This window comes from Microtus ochrogaster, chromosome 8, assembly GCF_000317375.1.
Source record: "Microtus ochrogaster isolate Prairie Vole_2 chromosome 8, MicOch1.0, whole genome shotgun sequence".
NCBI lineage: Eukaryota > Metazoa > Chordata > Mammalia > Rodentia > Cricetidae > Microtus > Microtus ochrogaster.
In genome coordinates, this window is record NC_022015.1 from 75,467,459 (window position 1) to 75,482,213 (window position 14,755).

Genomic DNA, 14,755 nt, shown 5'->3' on the forward strand with positions numbered 1-14,755 from the left:
TCTCTGTGGCTTTGGAGCCTGTCCTGGAACTAGCTCTGTAGACCAGGCTGGTCTCGAACTCACAGAGATCCACCTGCCTCTGCCTTCCGAGTGCTGGGATTAAAGGCGTGCGCCACCACCGCCCGGCTTGGAAAGACTCTTAAAGATCATTAACATGCTCAGTGAGTCAAGAAAAAAGAAAGAAATTGGGTCAATTTTTCTAGGAAGCGGATTCCTCTTCCGCGTGTTTTGTTTCTGCCTAAAATCTATGTGCATACTCCATGCTGAGAAATGATTCCTATTTAATCACAGGTATGTGTGGGCATGAGCACGGGAGTATGTGTGTGCACAGGAGTATGTGTGGGCATGAGCATGGGAGTATGTGTGTGCATGTGCACAGGAGTATTGTGTGCACAGGAGTATGTGTGTGCACAGGAGTATGTGTGGGCATGTATGTGCACAGGAGTATGTGTGTGCACAGGAGTATGTGTGAGCACAGGAGTATGTATGTGCACAGGTATGTGTGTGGGTGTGTGCACAGGCATGCAGTTGCTCATGGGGACCAGGGCATAGGATACCCTGAGACAGAGTTATAGGCCCTTGAGAACCATTCAGTTCAGCTGCGGAATCAAACTCAGGTCCTCTGGAAGAGAAAGTAGAACTTTTAAGCAGGGAATCATTTATTTTTGTTTATGTGTACAGGTGTTTTGTCTGCATGTATGTATGTATACCATATGTGTGTCTGGTGCCCACAGAAGTCAGAAGAGGGCGCCAGATCCCTTAGAACTGGTTGTGAGCCACTGAGTGGGTGTTAGAAACTGAGCCCCAGTCCTCTGCGAGAGCAACAAATACCTTTAGCCACTGTTCGGGTTTCTAACACCACCACCACCCCCATCCCCTGATCAAATATTTTTTTTTTTTAAATTTACCAGACTGAAAATATCTCGGACACAGAGAAATCCACATTTGGCTATTGTCAGGAGCCATAATCCATGTGAAGACATGGAGATCATTCCAGATCCATACTGTTTGGTTTGGACTTTTTGGTGTGGCTTGAGTACGCAAACACCAACGTGATTCTGCCAATCAAAGCAAAGAACAACATATGGAAAAGATCAGGCCCGTGGCAGCTTTGGTTTTGTAGCTGTGCAGTACATGAGGGATTGGGCTCAAGTCTGAGAATGCTGTCCTTGGGAAGCGCCTATGTTTGTACCGTGTATTAATTATGTCTCTACAAATAGAAGCTGATTCTGCCGGCCAAGGAGCATGTTTGTTTGTTTCGATCCTGGGATCAAACCCAGGCTCCTATGCATAATAAGCAAGTACTCTTAACCACAGAGCTACACCACAGCTCAGCCAGCAATGGCTTCTTTATATGTAATTCTGCCACTGAGGATCCAAGCCTGGACTGAGGGTCTTTGTTTTCAGCCATTACTTTTATATATATACCATCACGCACAAATCAAAATGCAAGCTGTCCATGTCCTCACTCTGCGTCCCATGCATCCCTGTCTCCATCTTCAAAAATGACCTTCCTTTTGTCTCAAATGTCCTTCTCAACTCCATCCCATCACCCCTGTTCCACATCCCCTGTTCGCCCTCCTTCCTTAGGGTGTGTTGTTCTTTTGAAAAATTACAACTCCCATACTTCCCCTGGACTACGGATACCTGTGCGCACCCTTGCGCTCCCCGTTAAAAAGGCAGGGCCACACGAGGCTCTCTCTCCCCCCCCCTCCCCCCTCTCTCCCTCTCGTTCTGCCTTTCCTCGTGTGTCCCGCACATTCCTTTGCCCTTCTGTGTTTCCCTCCCCCATTAAAGTGGACCCACGTGGGAGCCGCCATGTCGTGTCTGTGTTTGTTCCGCCGTGTGTGTCTGTCCTGTGCCCCATGTTCAAGAAGAACACCCCTGCCTTTATTATTTTTTTAAGAAGAACAGGGTGAACATATTATTTTTCTGTATCCCAATCTGAATCATCCTTCAAAGTCCAGCATAAATATGGCTTTGTCAACAGTAGTTTTCTCGAATCTTCTGTTACCACAAGCCACCTCTTCTTTTTCTTAATTTCTGTACCTAATACCAGCTACACCGAGAGAAAAGAACTGAGAGAAGATAAAAAATAGTTTAGAGAAGCATGGGATAGAGTCTCCTCCCAGCGACCTGAAGACGGGCATTAGTGGGATGCTGAGTGCCAAAAGCAGCATGCCAGACACTGGGATGCGAGGAGGGGATCCAGAATGGAGAAGTTTGGAGAGACATAGATTAACTATTTTGTGTGATTTTAGTTAGGGCCCAGGTGGAAAGCTTCACTGCAAAGTTTGCACCGTATGGCCACTGGCATCTGTGACTTCAAGGCACTAAACAAATACTCTGTCACCTGTATGTTTGTCTGACAAGATGCTGTCTGTGGCGTAAGGGTCACTCAGCTGTATTCGTGATGGGTTAACCAGTAACTCCCGTGCAGCTAACTGAAGGCGATGCTGGTCGAATCGGTCTGCCGAGGCAGCCAAGAGGGCCTTGTCTAATAAACGTGACCTCAGTCTTGATGGCGGGAGTCTGGCGTACCTTCTTGGGTATCAGATAGCTGCAGATGTATGGCACTTGGCTGCAGAAGCCATAGATCTTGTTGCCTTCAAAGCCAAGCACAGCGGAGGACAGAGGGTGCTCCACCTCGTACAGGAACTTGTGGATGAAGTCGTCCTTCAGCCTTCCTCTTTCATCAGAGATGGCGCTAGGAACTAAGACAGGGAGAAGAGGAGAGCGCCTAAGGGCCTGAGATTTCACGCTGGAAATCCGTGGGGACAGTCATGAAACGCAAAATGAAAAATTTGAACAGTTGAGTAATAGGAAAAAGGTTACTTGGTGATTTAAGAAAATGTTAAAACAAGTGACCTCAACCAGAGCTACTTGACACTTACAGCCAATAAACGACATGTCATAGCCTTCATTTCAGAAATTATAAATTATAGCCAATAAATGACACATCATAGCCTTTCATTTCAGAAATTATAAATTATAGCCAGTAAATGATATGTCACAGCCTTCATTTCAGAAATTATAAATTATAGTCAGTAAACGATATGTCATAGCCTTCATTTCAGAAACTAGCTTAAAAACTAACATTAAAATAGACACAATACCAGGATTCTTTTTTTTTCTTGTTTTACTTTTGTAAAAGTGTTACTGGCCTCAAACATGCAACAATCCTCCTGTCTCAGCCTCCTGAGTTCTGATTCTTCCTTCCCTCCCTTCTCCTTCCTTCCCCCACTTCCTTTTTTACTTGAGACAGGATCTCACTATGTGCTCTGGTTGGTCTCAAGTTTGCATACAGATCAGGCTGCATTGGAATTCACAGAGATCTGCCTTGCACTGCCTTCAAAGAACTTGAATTAAAGGCTTGAACCACCATACCCGGCATTAGTTGTTTTTTTTTTTTCAGATTCTCAATGTTTTCATGAAAGTATTTTGAGTTTTTTTTCTTATTTTCTATATTTGCAAAATTTCTATATTTGCAAAATTTCTAGTTAGATAAATTTGTCATCTGAGACAAAAAGAATATCTGTTAATCCAGAGAGCTAGCTTACCTACACTGTAAAGCATCTGAATTTAAATATGAATATTTTAAACTGCAAAACAAGAGCCATTGCAAAATGACAGATCAGCTTGGCTTGGCAGCTCATCTTGTTTCTTTTTTCTTACAAAAAGAAAGAAAGAAAGAAAGGAAGAAAGGAAAAAAAAAATCAAATAAACATTCCTGAATCCTGAGGCAAGAAGGAAACTCCCCATCTCACACTGTTTAGACTGCCCCCTCCCCGCCCTCGCCCCGCCCCCACCCCGCCCCCAGTATTCATTTTTTAAGTTATTTAAATGAGGGCAGCCACCTCTTTGCCAGAACATTACTGAACCAAAAGAAACCAGAAAATCACCACAGCAGCACCTCTGGGCCAGAAAGAGGGGCTGGAGGGCTGGGCTGCTTGCTTGTGTCACCTTGTGATAGCCTGGTAGGCAGGACGAAGTACTCCAGCCTGCTTCTTATTTCTGGAAGTGGGGACAGCACCAGCACTTCCACCACGTCCGACACCGGGAGGGACACCGTGGATATCTGCAGAAGGTCTTTGTTCGTCTCTGGAAGAAATGGGGCTCTGGGTGACTTTTTTTTTTTAGAATTACTTATTTATTTTATGTATATATGTTCTTGTCTGCATGTACATCTGCCAGAAAGAGGGCATTAGATCTCATGACAGTTATGGGATGGCTGTGAGCCACCATGTGGGTGCTGGGAATTGAACTCAGGACCTTTGGAAGAGTAGAGAGTAGCCTGTTCTCTTAACCACTGAGCCATCTCTCCAGCCCCCATCTCTGGTTGACTTTAAAGGCTCTGGCATCTCATTAAGATATAATTCTACTTTTCCCTAATTCTCAGCATGGTCTTTTGTTAATATTTAATATTTTACACACACACACACACACACACACACACACACACACACACCCCAAGTTGTATTTTCCTGTGTCAAAACAGGGACACTGTTCTTCACCCATCTCTAGTAGCATATTTTATTAACTGATTTTTTACAGTGACATTTAAGCAGGAGCTATGGGACATTTCTAAAGAACTGCTAGGGTGTTTTTCTGATTAGATGTCTGAATTGCATTTTTCAGCCAGGTGGGTTTAGACCTTCTTGTGTCCAACAGTCCGCCATCTTTGCTCCTCTATCTGCACCCTGTGTGCCCATGACCTGGCTCTTTGAAGAGCTATGCCAGCCAGTTCCAGGGCTCTTACAGTGGGCAGCCTCACACACTGGCACTCTTGGCATCACTACCTGTGTAGTGGAAATGCACCTGGTTCTGAGTTTGGTGCTCGGGACACCCTGCTCACTGACCGGGCCATGCCTCCTTTCCCTCTCACCTGACACTGGACAGTGCGGCCAATTTCCTCCTCTCTGCAAGGCATGCAACAGCGTGTCTTCTGTCTTCCAGAACAAGTCTGGGAGCATCTCAGAAGATTCAACGGAATGACCTTATCCTAGATCTCCTCCCTCTCCTCTCCTCTCCTCTCTCTCTCTCTCTCTCTCTCTCTCTCTCTCTCTCTCTCTCTCTCTCTCTCTCTCTCTCTCTCTCTCATTTCCATCATCTCCCTTCATCTCCTGGCATTGCTGGGACGCCAGGGTCAGCCTCGGGTCCCCCCTGTGATTCTGAACTCAAGACAGCAGACACACCACCAACCACTGCTTTTCATCTCCTTGTATCCTTTTTGAAGCCTTTTCTCCTTCCTGCGAGAGGCTCCGCCTTCAGCTGGGGACTTTCCTTGCTCTGACAGTTTTCACATAATCTTTCAGTCTCTAAATTTACCGCGTCATCTTTCCATGCACAGACTCCCTCCGCTTTCTCATCCATTCCCTCCCTGACCCATCTGCCTGTCTTTCAGGACCCCTGCTGACCAAGCAACACGCAGGGGACTCCTGAGCCTGCCTAACTCACACTCATACAAATTTTCACCCCTTCTGTCTTCCTTGAGCTGTTTCTGGAAGGATGGTGTTGGCCCCTCACTGCTTGGAAAATCCTGGGTTTTCCTCTCTGCTTTCACATTCTGCTTGCGGTTTCAATGAGAGGTGAGGAGGATTTCTGTTGGATTCCCAGCTTTTCCTCTCCTTATAATTTCAAAATGTTTAGACTAATTAATTCAGTACTAATTAATTCAGTAGCTGATATAAGACCATCAGTTGTATACCAGACAACTCTAATATTCCAAATTTCTCTAAATACAATATGGGGATTTAACTTCTACTTGAAGTATTCTTTTTCAGAAAAATATGATGTATGTAATTGTTTTGCTATAATTCAGAATTTTAGCTTTGAATTCTTTGGCAAAAAGTGACCTAAAATTTAGACAAACAGGTGTGCTGTACGGCATACCAGTGTATCCGAAAATCTTAAACGAGCTCGAGGGTCTGGCATCAATTACAAAGATGTTCCCTTCGACTGTACCGGCCAACAGGAAAACTCCTCGCTGGTCATAGCTAAGAGAGAAGAAATCCAATGTCAAGACCATACTTGCTTCATCAGCTTGGGGTGGGGGGTGAGCTTGCAGGATGCTGGACCACAGAAGCACCAAAGCGGCCACTCTTACAATGCGTGGTTTTTACTTACGTATTCATTTATTCTATGATGCTGTGGTGGGACTGAGGGACTTGTGCATCCAGGGCAGGCCATCTATCAGTAGGCTACATTCCCAGCCCTAGGGTTTGTGGTTTCTGATCTTATAAAAACCTACATTTACATGTTGAGGTAGTCATTCTCCTCTGAGCCAATGCTACCCCAAATTTAACTTACAAATACACAACCAAGAAGACTCAGGAGGGCTAGAGATGTAGCTCAGTGGTAGAGGGCTTGACTAGCACACATGAGGCCTAGGGTTCAAACTTCAGCACAGAAACAAAGCCAAACTAACATCCAGTCAACCAAAACATGCTCAGGAAAGACAGGCAGGTGCTACATGGTAAATTGGTAGAATGCATTGGCGGAGGTTTGCCAGTGATGGCTGTGACATTTCAGTACTTACAATTGCCACATGGATGAAGGGAAGGAACATACTGAAACATTTCTACAACTTTCTCTAAATAAAAAAAAAATTGGAACAATATGAATCGGAGAAGGAAAAAAAAAGGAAAAGTTCTGGGAAAGAGGCAGCCCACACAAGAAGGCATAATTCAGAAGAGCAGGGGACAAAGAGGGAAGTCACTCCAGCTTCTCTGTGCTGGAGCCCACCGAGACCAGCAGGGACAGCTTAGACTTCATGAATAAACTGGTTTCATCTCGGAGATACAAGGTACATTCATCACATGCAAAGTAATATATGCCAAACATTCAAATGGATTAAAGGATAGAAATCACCTAATCATCTCAATGACACAGAAAGGCTTTGGCAAAGTTCAGCGTCCTCTCATAATAAAGGCCTAACAAGTCCAAGGAACTCAGGGAACGAATCTGCATATAATAAAGACTACATATGACAACCCAAAGTCCAAATTCTAAAATCTGGGGAACACTGAGAACATTTCTACTAATATCTGGAAAATGAAAAGGATGCCAATCCCCTCCCCCTCTATATAATGCAATTCCAAAAGTCTTAGGACAATAAGACAAGAGAATGAGATAAAGGGGTACAACTAGGAAATGAGAAAATCAAAATATCCTCTTTGCAAGTCACATGACAGTATACTTAAACGACCCTGTGGACTCTACCAGAAAACTCTTTGATTAGGTAACACTTTTAGCTAAGTAACAATACAAAATCCACACAAAAATCCAGTAGCTTTTATGTATACCAATAAAAATTGCTGAAAAAGAAATATGGAAAAATATCCCATTCACAATAGATTTAAAAAAGAAACCCTAAGAATAAACCTAAGCATGGAGGTGACAGACCTCTGCAATGAAAACTTTACACACCCTGAAGAAAGACACTGAGACATTAGAAGATGGAAGACCGTTCGTGTTCATGGACAGGGGTCAGGGTTGTGACAACATCTTCAAGTGTGGCACAATCCTCATCAAAACGTCTGTGACTTTCTTCACAGAACTAGAAAAAAAAATCTTAAAATTCGTAGAAAAACATGAAAGATCCATGAATTCAAATAGTCATTTTCCAATGCATTTTTGAGAGAGTATTCCACGTCCTGAGATATCAGGAAACTGCAACAAAGACTTCTTTGAGGTTCTACCTCATCCCAGTTGGTATGGCTATCATCAAGAGAACAAAAGCAAGCAAGGATGCAGGGACCCAGCACCCCCGTTTGTTGGGAGTGGAACTCTAGACTTGTGTAGCCACAATGGAAGTGAGTATGGAGGAGGCTTCTAAAAAAACTAAGAACCGAAATAATGTACGACCAAGTCTTGTATAAGTAGTTTTCCTGGAGAGAGTCCCATCTTCCACCTTGAAAGAAAAGTTCTGAAAACCCTGGGTGTGGAAAGGGGTGTTTGAGCGTTTGAAATAACAAGCTACTTTAGACTAGATGTTTCCAGGAGGGTGAAATAGGGTCACCTAAGGGAGGGTGAAACTTTCTGGATCACAGCAAAATTTGTTAGGCTCAGGGAACAAATAACTCAAAACAGCTTCAAGAAGTCCCTGAAACTGACCAGGTTCACTTGGTCCCTCCCTTCCAAAGCAGGCCTAAGCAGTAAGTCCTGCTGAGAGACTGGATCAAGCTGAGCGGCCCACAGGCTCAGTCCAGTCCCAGCAGCTGAAGGAAACATACCAGCTGAGGTGCTTAGAAGACAAGGAGGCCAGGCGAGCTGCCTGGAAGAGGCTCAGACCATCTGAGCCGCCCCCAAAGAATACTCTCCATCCTGCTGAGCTTCCTACAAGCTGTGCTCCAGGTTTCCAGCTTTTGCGAGCTTCCCCATCCTAGGGTGAGCTTTGGTGATGTAGTCTTTGAATCCTTTCTGCTTCCTACAAGTAACCCTCATCCATAGTCCTGTAAGAAATGCTGCTGGTTGGGTTTTTGCTTGTTTGTGTGGGAAGAGAGAACTCAGCTGAGGAAATGACAATATCAGCCTGGTCTGTGGGGGCATTTTCTCAATTAATGATTTGTGCGGGAGGGCCAAATCCACTGTGGGTGGTGTTATCACTGGGCAGATAATTCAAAGCTGTATAAGGTAGCAGACAGAGCAAGCCAGTGAGTAGCATTTCTCCACTGTCTCTGTTTTACCTCCTGCTTCTATTTTCAGTAAAGAAAAAGTAGTAAGAAAAAGAGGAAACAATAATTGTAACGAAACATGAGCCCATGACATCTTTAAGAAAATGGGTGGAACTGGGAACTCTTACATTAAACTAAATAGACCAGACTCGGAAAAACAAATACCACATGCTTCATCTCATAAACAGATTCTAGATTTTAGAGTGTGTGTGTGTGTGTGTGTGTGTGTGTGTGTGTGAGAGAGAGAGAGAGAGAGAGAGAGAGAGAGAGAGAGAGAGAGAGAGAGAAAACTAGAAGAGTCCCTAAGAGGGAAGGGGGATCCTGAGGAGGGGAGGAAAAGGAGGAGATAATGAAACATGAAAGCAAAAAATGGATCTTGAGGGGCAGCAAAAGGGGGATGGGAAAACGGGAGAAGAACACAGGTGGTTGAATGACAATCAAGGATGAAAAAGTTAGCACAAATCTCATTACTCTCCACAATAATGTAAAAAACAGTAGAAATACCTTTGAGAATATTGCTTCAAAGGATTTGGAGTAATTTAAACGTCCATCAGGGTACTACTGTTTGAGAAAATGACGAGGCATGCATGTATAATGGGGCTCCACGCCACCAGACAGAAGAATGAGGCTGGCCTTTGATGTGGATGCTGAACATTCCTCAGTGGGGTTGGGCAGACAGCTCAGTTGACAAAGTGCTTGTCCCTCAAGCATGAAGACCAGAGTTCGAGCCCCAGAACCTGCCTGACAGAAAGCTGTAGTGACTTCTGTATATGACCTCAGGGCTGGGGAGGCGGAGACAAGATCTCTGGCCCTCACCGGCCAAGCCACCTAGCCTAGCCCAATCAGTGAGTTCCAGGCCCGGTGAAAGAACCCATCCCCCCCTACCCCAAACAAGGTGGATGACATCTGAGGAAATACCTAAGGTTGGCCTCTGGCCAGCATGCTTGCTTGCACACCTTCATGCGCCCTCACACAAGAGCACACACTCCAGCCTCTCTCATTATTTGGCGACCATGTGAGTGAACAGAAATACTGGTCTTCATGCTGATAAAAATGTCTTTGTGAAGAGTGACATCGGAACCCGGTAATAGGCTGCTCCTGGGAGAGAGCTGCGTGCGAGGCACTGTCTACTATACGTGCCTTTGTACTTTGAAACGCTGAACCGAGTGAACGTTCAAAAGAAATGAAACGTGTGGAACTGAGAAAGCAAGGCTGCATCGCTGGAGCCCCCGTCCAGAGCTGCCTGGTGAGAGCGTGGCCGCGAAGGAGATGCTTACGTCAAGATCTTCACCGGTGACTCGGAGAGGAAGAGCGTGTGAATCACCCGAGGGGCCTCCACATTGTGGACGTCCAGGAAGTATAGATAGCCATCCACTGTCCCCACGACAGCCGACGCGGAGGAAGGGGAGCATGCTAGAGTTGTTGCCTGTTTAAGATAAACCCCAGAGAATAAGGCCTGCCCCACGTACAAGGCACGTACCAGGCGGGGATGTGACTCAGGTCTGCAGCGCCAGCTCTTAGCGTGCACCAGACCCTCTGTTTCATCCTCCGCCCTGCCCCACCCCACCTCAAATGCTTAGAATTTTTGGAAAGCTTGAAAGCTTGTAATGGTACTTATTTCTTTTCAGAAAGTCAGCATTCCTGAATCCGACTAACTGCGTAAGCAACCACGGGAATATCTCGGAGGTATTTTATGCTAAAACTAGAATAATGGAACCTAAAGAGAAAACTAAGCTGTGGGGTCACAGGGAAACACGGGGTCCCTAGTGTCTCGGAAACATGGTGTGCACTTAAAGACTCTAAGTCTCATCTACAGAAGGATGCAGAATTGGACTCAGAAACACAAGGACATTTGCATTGGGGTTTGAGAAAGAAAAAAAGAGGGCAAGCCATCTGGGAAGTCGGCTGCTGTGAGGGCAAAGACAGATAAGATCGAGTTGGGGACAGGCTGGTGACAGTGTCCAGAGGACTCTCGGAACAGAGCTGTCTTCTAACCAAGCGAGGTTTTTTTTTTTTTTTTTTTTTTTTTTTTTTTTTTTTTTTTTTTTTTTTTTTTTTTTTTTTTTTTTTTTTGCGTGAGTTTGTGGGTGCAGTGTGTGTGCGTGTGTGAGTTCACATACATCTGTACCTGTGTGCATGTGTAGACCAAAGATGGTCATTAGCTTTCTTCCTCGATTGCTCTCCACCTTTTACACCGAGGCAGGGTCTCTCGCTTGAACCCAGAACTTGCTGACTCAGCACGGCCAGCCTGCCAGCTTGCTCCACTGGGGCGGGTTTGTGCCTCCCACACACAGGGAGCACAAGTGCTCATCACACCTGCACAGCATTTACATAGGCACTGGAGGTCCTGGTTCTTGTGCCCACACAGCAGGCATCTTAACTTCTGTGCCTCCACCCCTTCTTCCCCTGGCATGTGCCTTTAGGGGGCGCCTGATGTGGGAAGGTCATATGTCTATCTGTTGCTTTCATTGGTTAATTAATAAAGAAACTGCTTGGCCTGATAGGGCAGAACATAGGTGGGTGGAGTAGACAGAACAGAATGCTGGGAGGAAGAAGGCAGTGAGGTAAGACGCCATGCCTCTCCTCTCTGGTCAGACACGATGGAGCCAGCCGCCAGACACTCATTTATCGGGTACACTTACGGGAGTTCCCAGCAAAACCTTGCTTGCACAAGTGCAATCCTCTATCCACAAAATAGCAACTTCCCCTGAATTTGTGAGCGTCTGCGGGAGAAAGAAAGGTAACAGAACTGTTAGACTCTGCGATGGAAGCATGTGCTAATCAACTAGTATGTTAACCTGGGCAGGGGTCAGTTAAAAGCTTTGTTGTTTGTGCAGTTTATTAATAATTCATAAATTCAACTCAATTCTTATTTTCGGAAGAAACGTTAACTGTTACCTTTTTAAAAATCCCCCTGTTTTCTTCTCTCTCCCCCTCTCTCTGGCTCCCTGAAACATATATAACCCAGGCTAGGCTTGAACTCCCAGTCCCCCTGTGAAATATCCCTCTCCACTGTGTGAATATACATCACTGTGATTGGTTTAATAAAGAAGCTGACCGGCCTATAGCTAGACAGGATAAGGTTAGGAGGGGGAACGGAACTAAGGGAACTCTGGGGAGAAGAGGCAGAGTCTCGGGAGTCAGGAAGAGATCATGAGATGCTGAGCGAGCAGGATGGGAAGTAGGTAATGAGGTAAACAAGCCTTGGGGCAGCGCATAGATGAATAGAAATGGGTTAAGTTGTAAGAGCTGGCTGAAAATAAGCCTAAGCTATTGGCCGAGCATTTATAATTAATATTAAGTCTCTGTGTAGTTATGTGGGAGTGAGCTGACTGGATGGAAATCTCTGCCTACATCCCTCTGCCTCCCTTCCCACATGCTAGGATTACAGGCACAAACTACCATATGTGGGGTCCTTTTTAAAACAATTATCTTCAGCAGTTGAGGGGCAAAGGGAGGCGGATCTCTGTGAGTTTGAGGCCAGCCTTGTCTACATAGTTCACCACCAGCCAGGGCTACGAAGTAAAGATATATTCAGTGGGCACTTGCTACCAAGGCTGATGAGATAAATTTGATCCAGGGACCCACATGGTGAATGGAGATAACCAACTCCCACAAACTGTCCTCTGATGCCCTCATTTAAATAACACAACTATGTAAAGAAAAGTAAAATAAGGAACTAGAAAAATATGGCTTAGTGGTTAAGAGCACTGGCTGCTCTTCCTGAGGACCCAGGCTTGATTCCCAACATCCACATGGCAGTTTACGACCCTCTGTAACTCCAGTCCCAAGGGATCTGATGTCCCCTTTTGCCTTTGCAGGCACCAGGCACATATGTGTGCACAATCATACGTGCAGGTAAAATACTCACACACATAAAAATAAAAGTAAAATAAAATATTTTCACCATAGTCATACTTCAAATAAAAATCCCCCGGAAACTAAATGGGATCATTGCCTAATGATAATGATTAAGCCTATCAACAGGAAATTATATATTGTTCTTTTAAAATTCTTTGACTTTTAGAGCACTCTTAGGACTATAGACGTTTTGAGCAGCAAGTACAGCAGATCCCCTGCCCACAGACACACCGAGTTCTCTGTGGTTCACAGCTTTCGTCAGAGTGGAACACGGGCTACAGCAAATATGTCTATACTGATAGTTACTGGGTATTGTCTATAGTTTACATCAGGGCACCTTCCGTCTTTGTGCTGCTCATTCTGAGAGTTTTGACAAGTTTGTAATGGCAGGCATTACAGCACTGTATATACAGAAGACGGTGTCTGTCTTAAAAATAGTCTCCTCCTGTCTATTCCCGGCCTCCCTCCCCACACTCCTGACAACCGCTGATCATTTTTACTGCTTTGCTTTTTCCAGAATATCCTGTTAGAGTCATAGAACATGTAGGGTTTCCCACACTGGCTTCTTTCCCTTAGCACTATACATTTATGCTCCCTCCAAGTCTTTTGGTGGCTTGACAGCCTTATTTCTTTTATTGCTGAGCAACAGCATATTGTGTGACTGCTCCACGGTCTCTCCATTCACTGGGGGAACGGCACCTCGGTTGTTTTCCGAGTCTGAGCCATGATGAACAACGCTGCTATAAACACTCGCATGCAGCTTATTTTTGGATGGCATTATGTTTTCAGCCCATTTGGATAAATACGAAGAGGTATAACCACCAGGGCATATGGTGTCTGTCTAGTGTTGAAAGAAACTGACAAAACAGCTTCCAAATTGGCCATACCTACGTGCAGTGAATGAGCGCTTCAGCTGCTCTGCAGCTACCTGTCATTGCCAGCATTTTAGATTTTAGACATTCTAATAGTCTTACTGAAACTTCATATGCCATGTTTTGCTTATATCCATGGGAGGCCTGCTCTTTTCTGAAACAGAGAGTAGGGGAATGTGGTGGGGAGAAAGAAGGGTTAGATGAGGGGCTTGGGGCTGGGAGGGGAAACTGCCATCTGATTGAGATGTAAAATAAATAAATAAATAAATAAATAAATAAATAAATAAATAAATGTGAACAATTTTGCTCATAAATGGCAAAAATAAGCATGAATAGACTCCACACTAAAGAAGACATATGGACAGAAATAAGTATATGAGAAGAATCCGGGAACATCATCCTTAGGAAATTGTATGTTGGAGCAATGAGCTGTCACTGCCTGTCAGGATGTCTAAAATCTAAAATGACCTGTGGTTTGCTCTTCGTGTGGTGTTTTCTCTGGCTTAGATGTCAAAGGAAAGCCTTGAAGGATGAGTTAGGAAGGATTTCTTCTGCTTAGAACTTCTAAATGGCATTGTGGAGAAGTGGAGTTGTTCTTTCCCTTATCCATCTGGTTCCAGAACTTCCATTTTTGGAACGGTATTATTAATCCAATGTCTTTGACATAGGGCTTTAGAATATCTCTTTCTTTGAGTGTGGGTTCTGAAAAACTCTGCCTATCAAAGACTTGGTCTAAAGATACTCAGTTCCTGTGGATAGAAATTTAAGCCGTGAAACACAACTTTGATCCTCTAGTGCCCCAGGAGACCATTTCTTACCAGGAAATGTTTGGTTCCAGGTGTGATGAAGTCCATTGCCTGGACTTTCCCATCACAGGCTTCTAGGACTTTATCTAGCGCTGGCTCTGCACCAAATGTGTAGGTGTAAACAGTCCCCTGAAAAAGCCACACCAAGAAAAGAAAACATATAATAAATGTATATGTCATTAATTCAATGGCCACTGTGAGCAACAAACACACTGTTTGGGACTAGGTGATGGGAAATCATGACCTAAACAAGATCCCTGAGGAGCTTAAAATATAGAGATCTTACTTATTAATTTAAATGAGCAAATGACTGAATCAATAATACAACAAGAGTCAAACATTTGGGAGATAAGGTCAGGGATGGGATATGGAATCTGTGTTGTGAAGGGTCATTTAAAACATGGTGTTTTGGGTATTTACTCAGAATGTGAAACCACCATGGGCTATGAGTGACTAAGAGAAATGTTCTGTCTGTATCAGCTGCTGTGCCAAAAACACATTGTTCATCCCACCACACACGGAGGACACATTGTTCATCCCA

At 44.5% G+C, this 14,755-nt stretch overlaps 1 protein-coding gene across 1 annotated transcript in view; it reads right to left on the bottom strand.

Moving 5' to 3' along the window:
* Positions 1-14,755, bottom strand: part of Cfap43 (cilia and flagella associated protein 43) — a 90,814-nt gene that overhangs the window by 37,309 nt on the left and 38,750 nt on the right. Inside the window, exons 9-15 of the mRNA XM_026781338.1 lie at positions 14,227-14,343; positions 11,318-11,398; positions 9,953-10,101; positions 5,893-5,996; positions 3,964-4,101; positions 2,542-2,714; positions 909-1,058 (exon numbers count right to left, since the gene is read on the bottom strand). Of these exons, the coding sequence (XP_026637139.1) occupies positions 909-1,058; positions 2,542-2,714; positions 3,964-4,101; positions 5,893-5,996; positions 9,953-10,101; positions 11,318-11,398; positions 14,227-14,343 (912 nt within the window). The remainder of the gene's footprint in view (positions 1-908; positions 1,059-2,541; positions 2,715-3,963; positions 4,102-5,892; positions 5,997-9,952; positions 10,102-11,317; positions 11,399-14,226; positions 14,344-14,755) is intronic.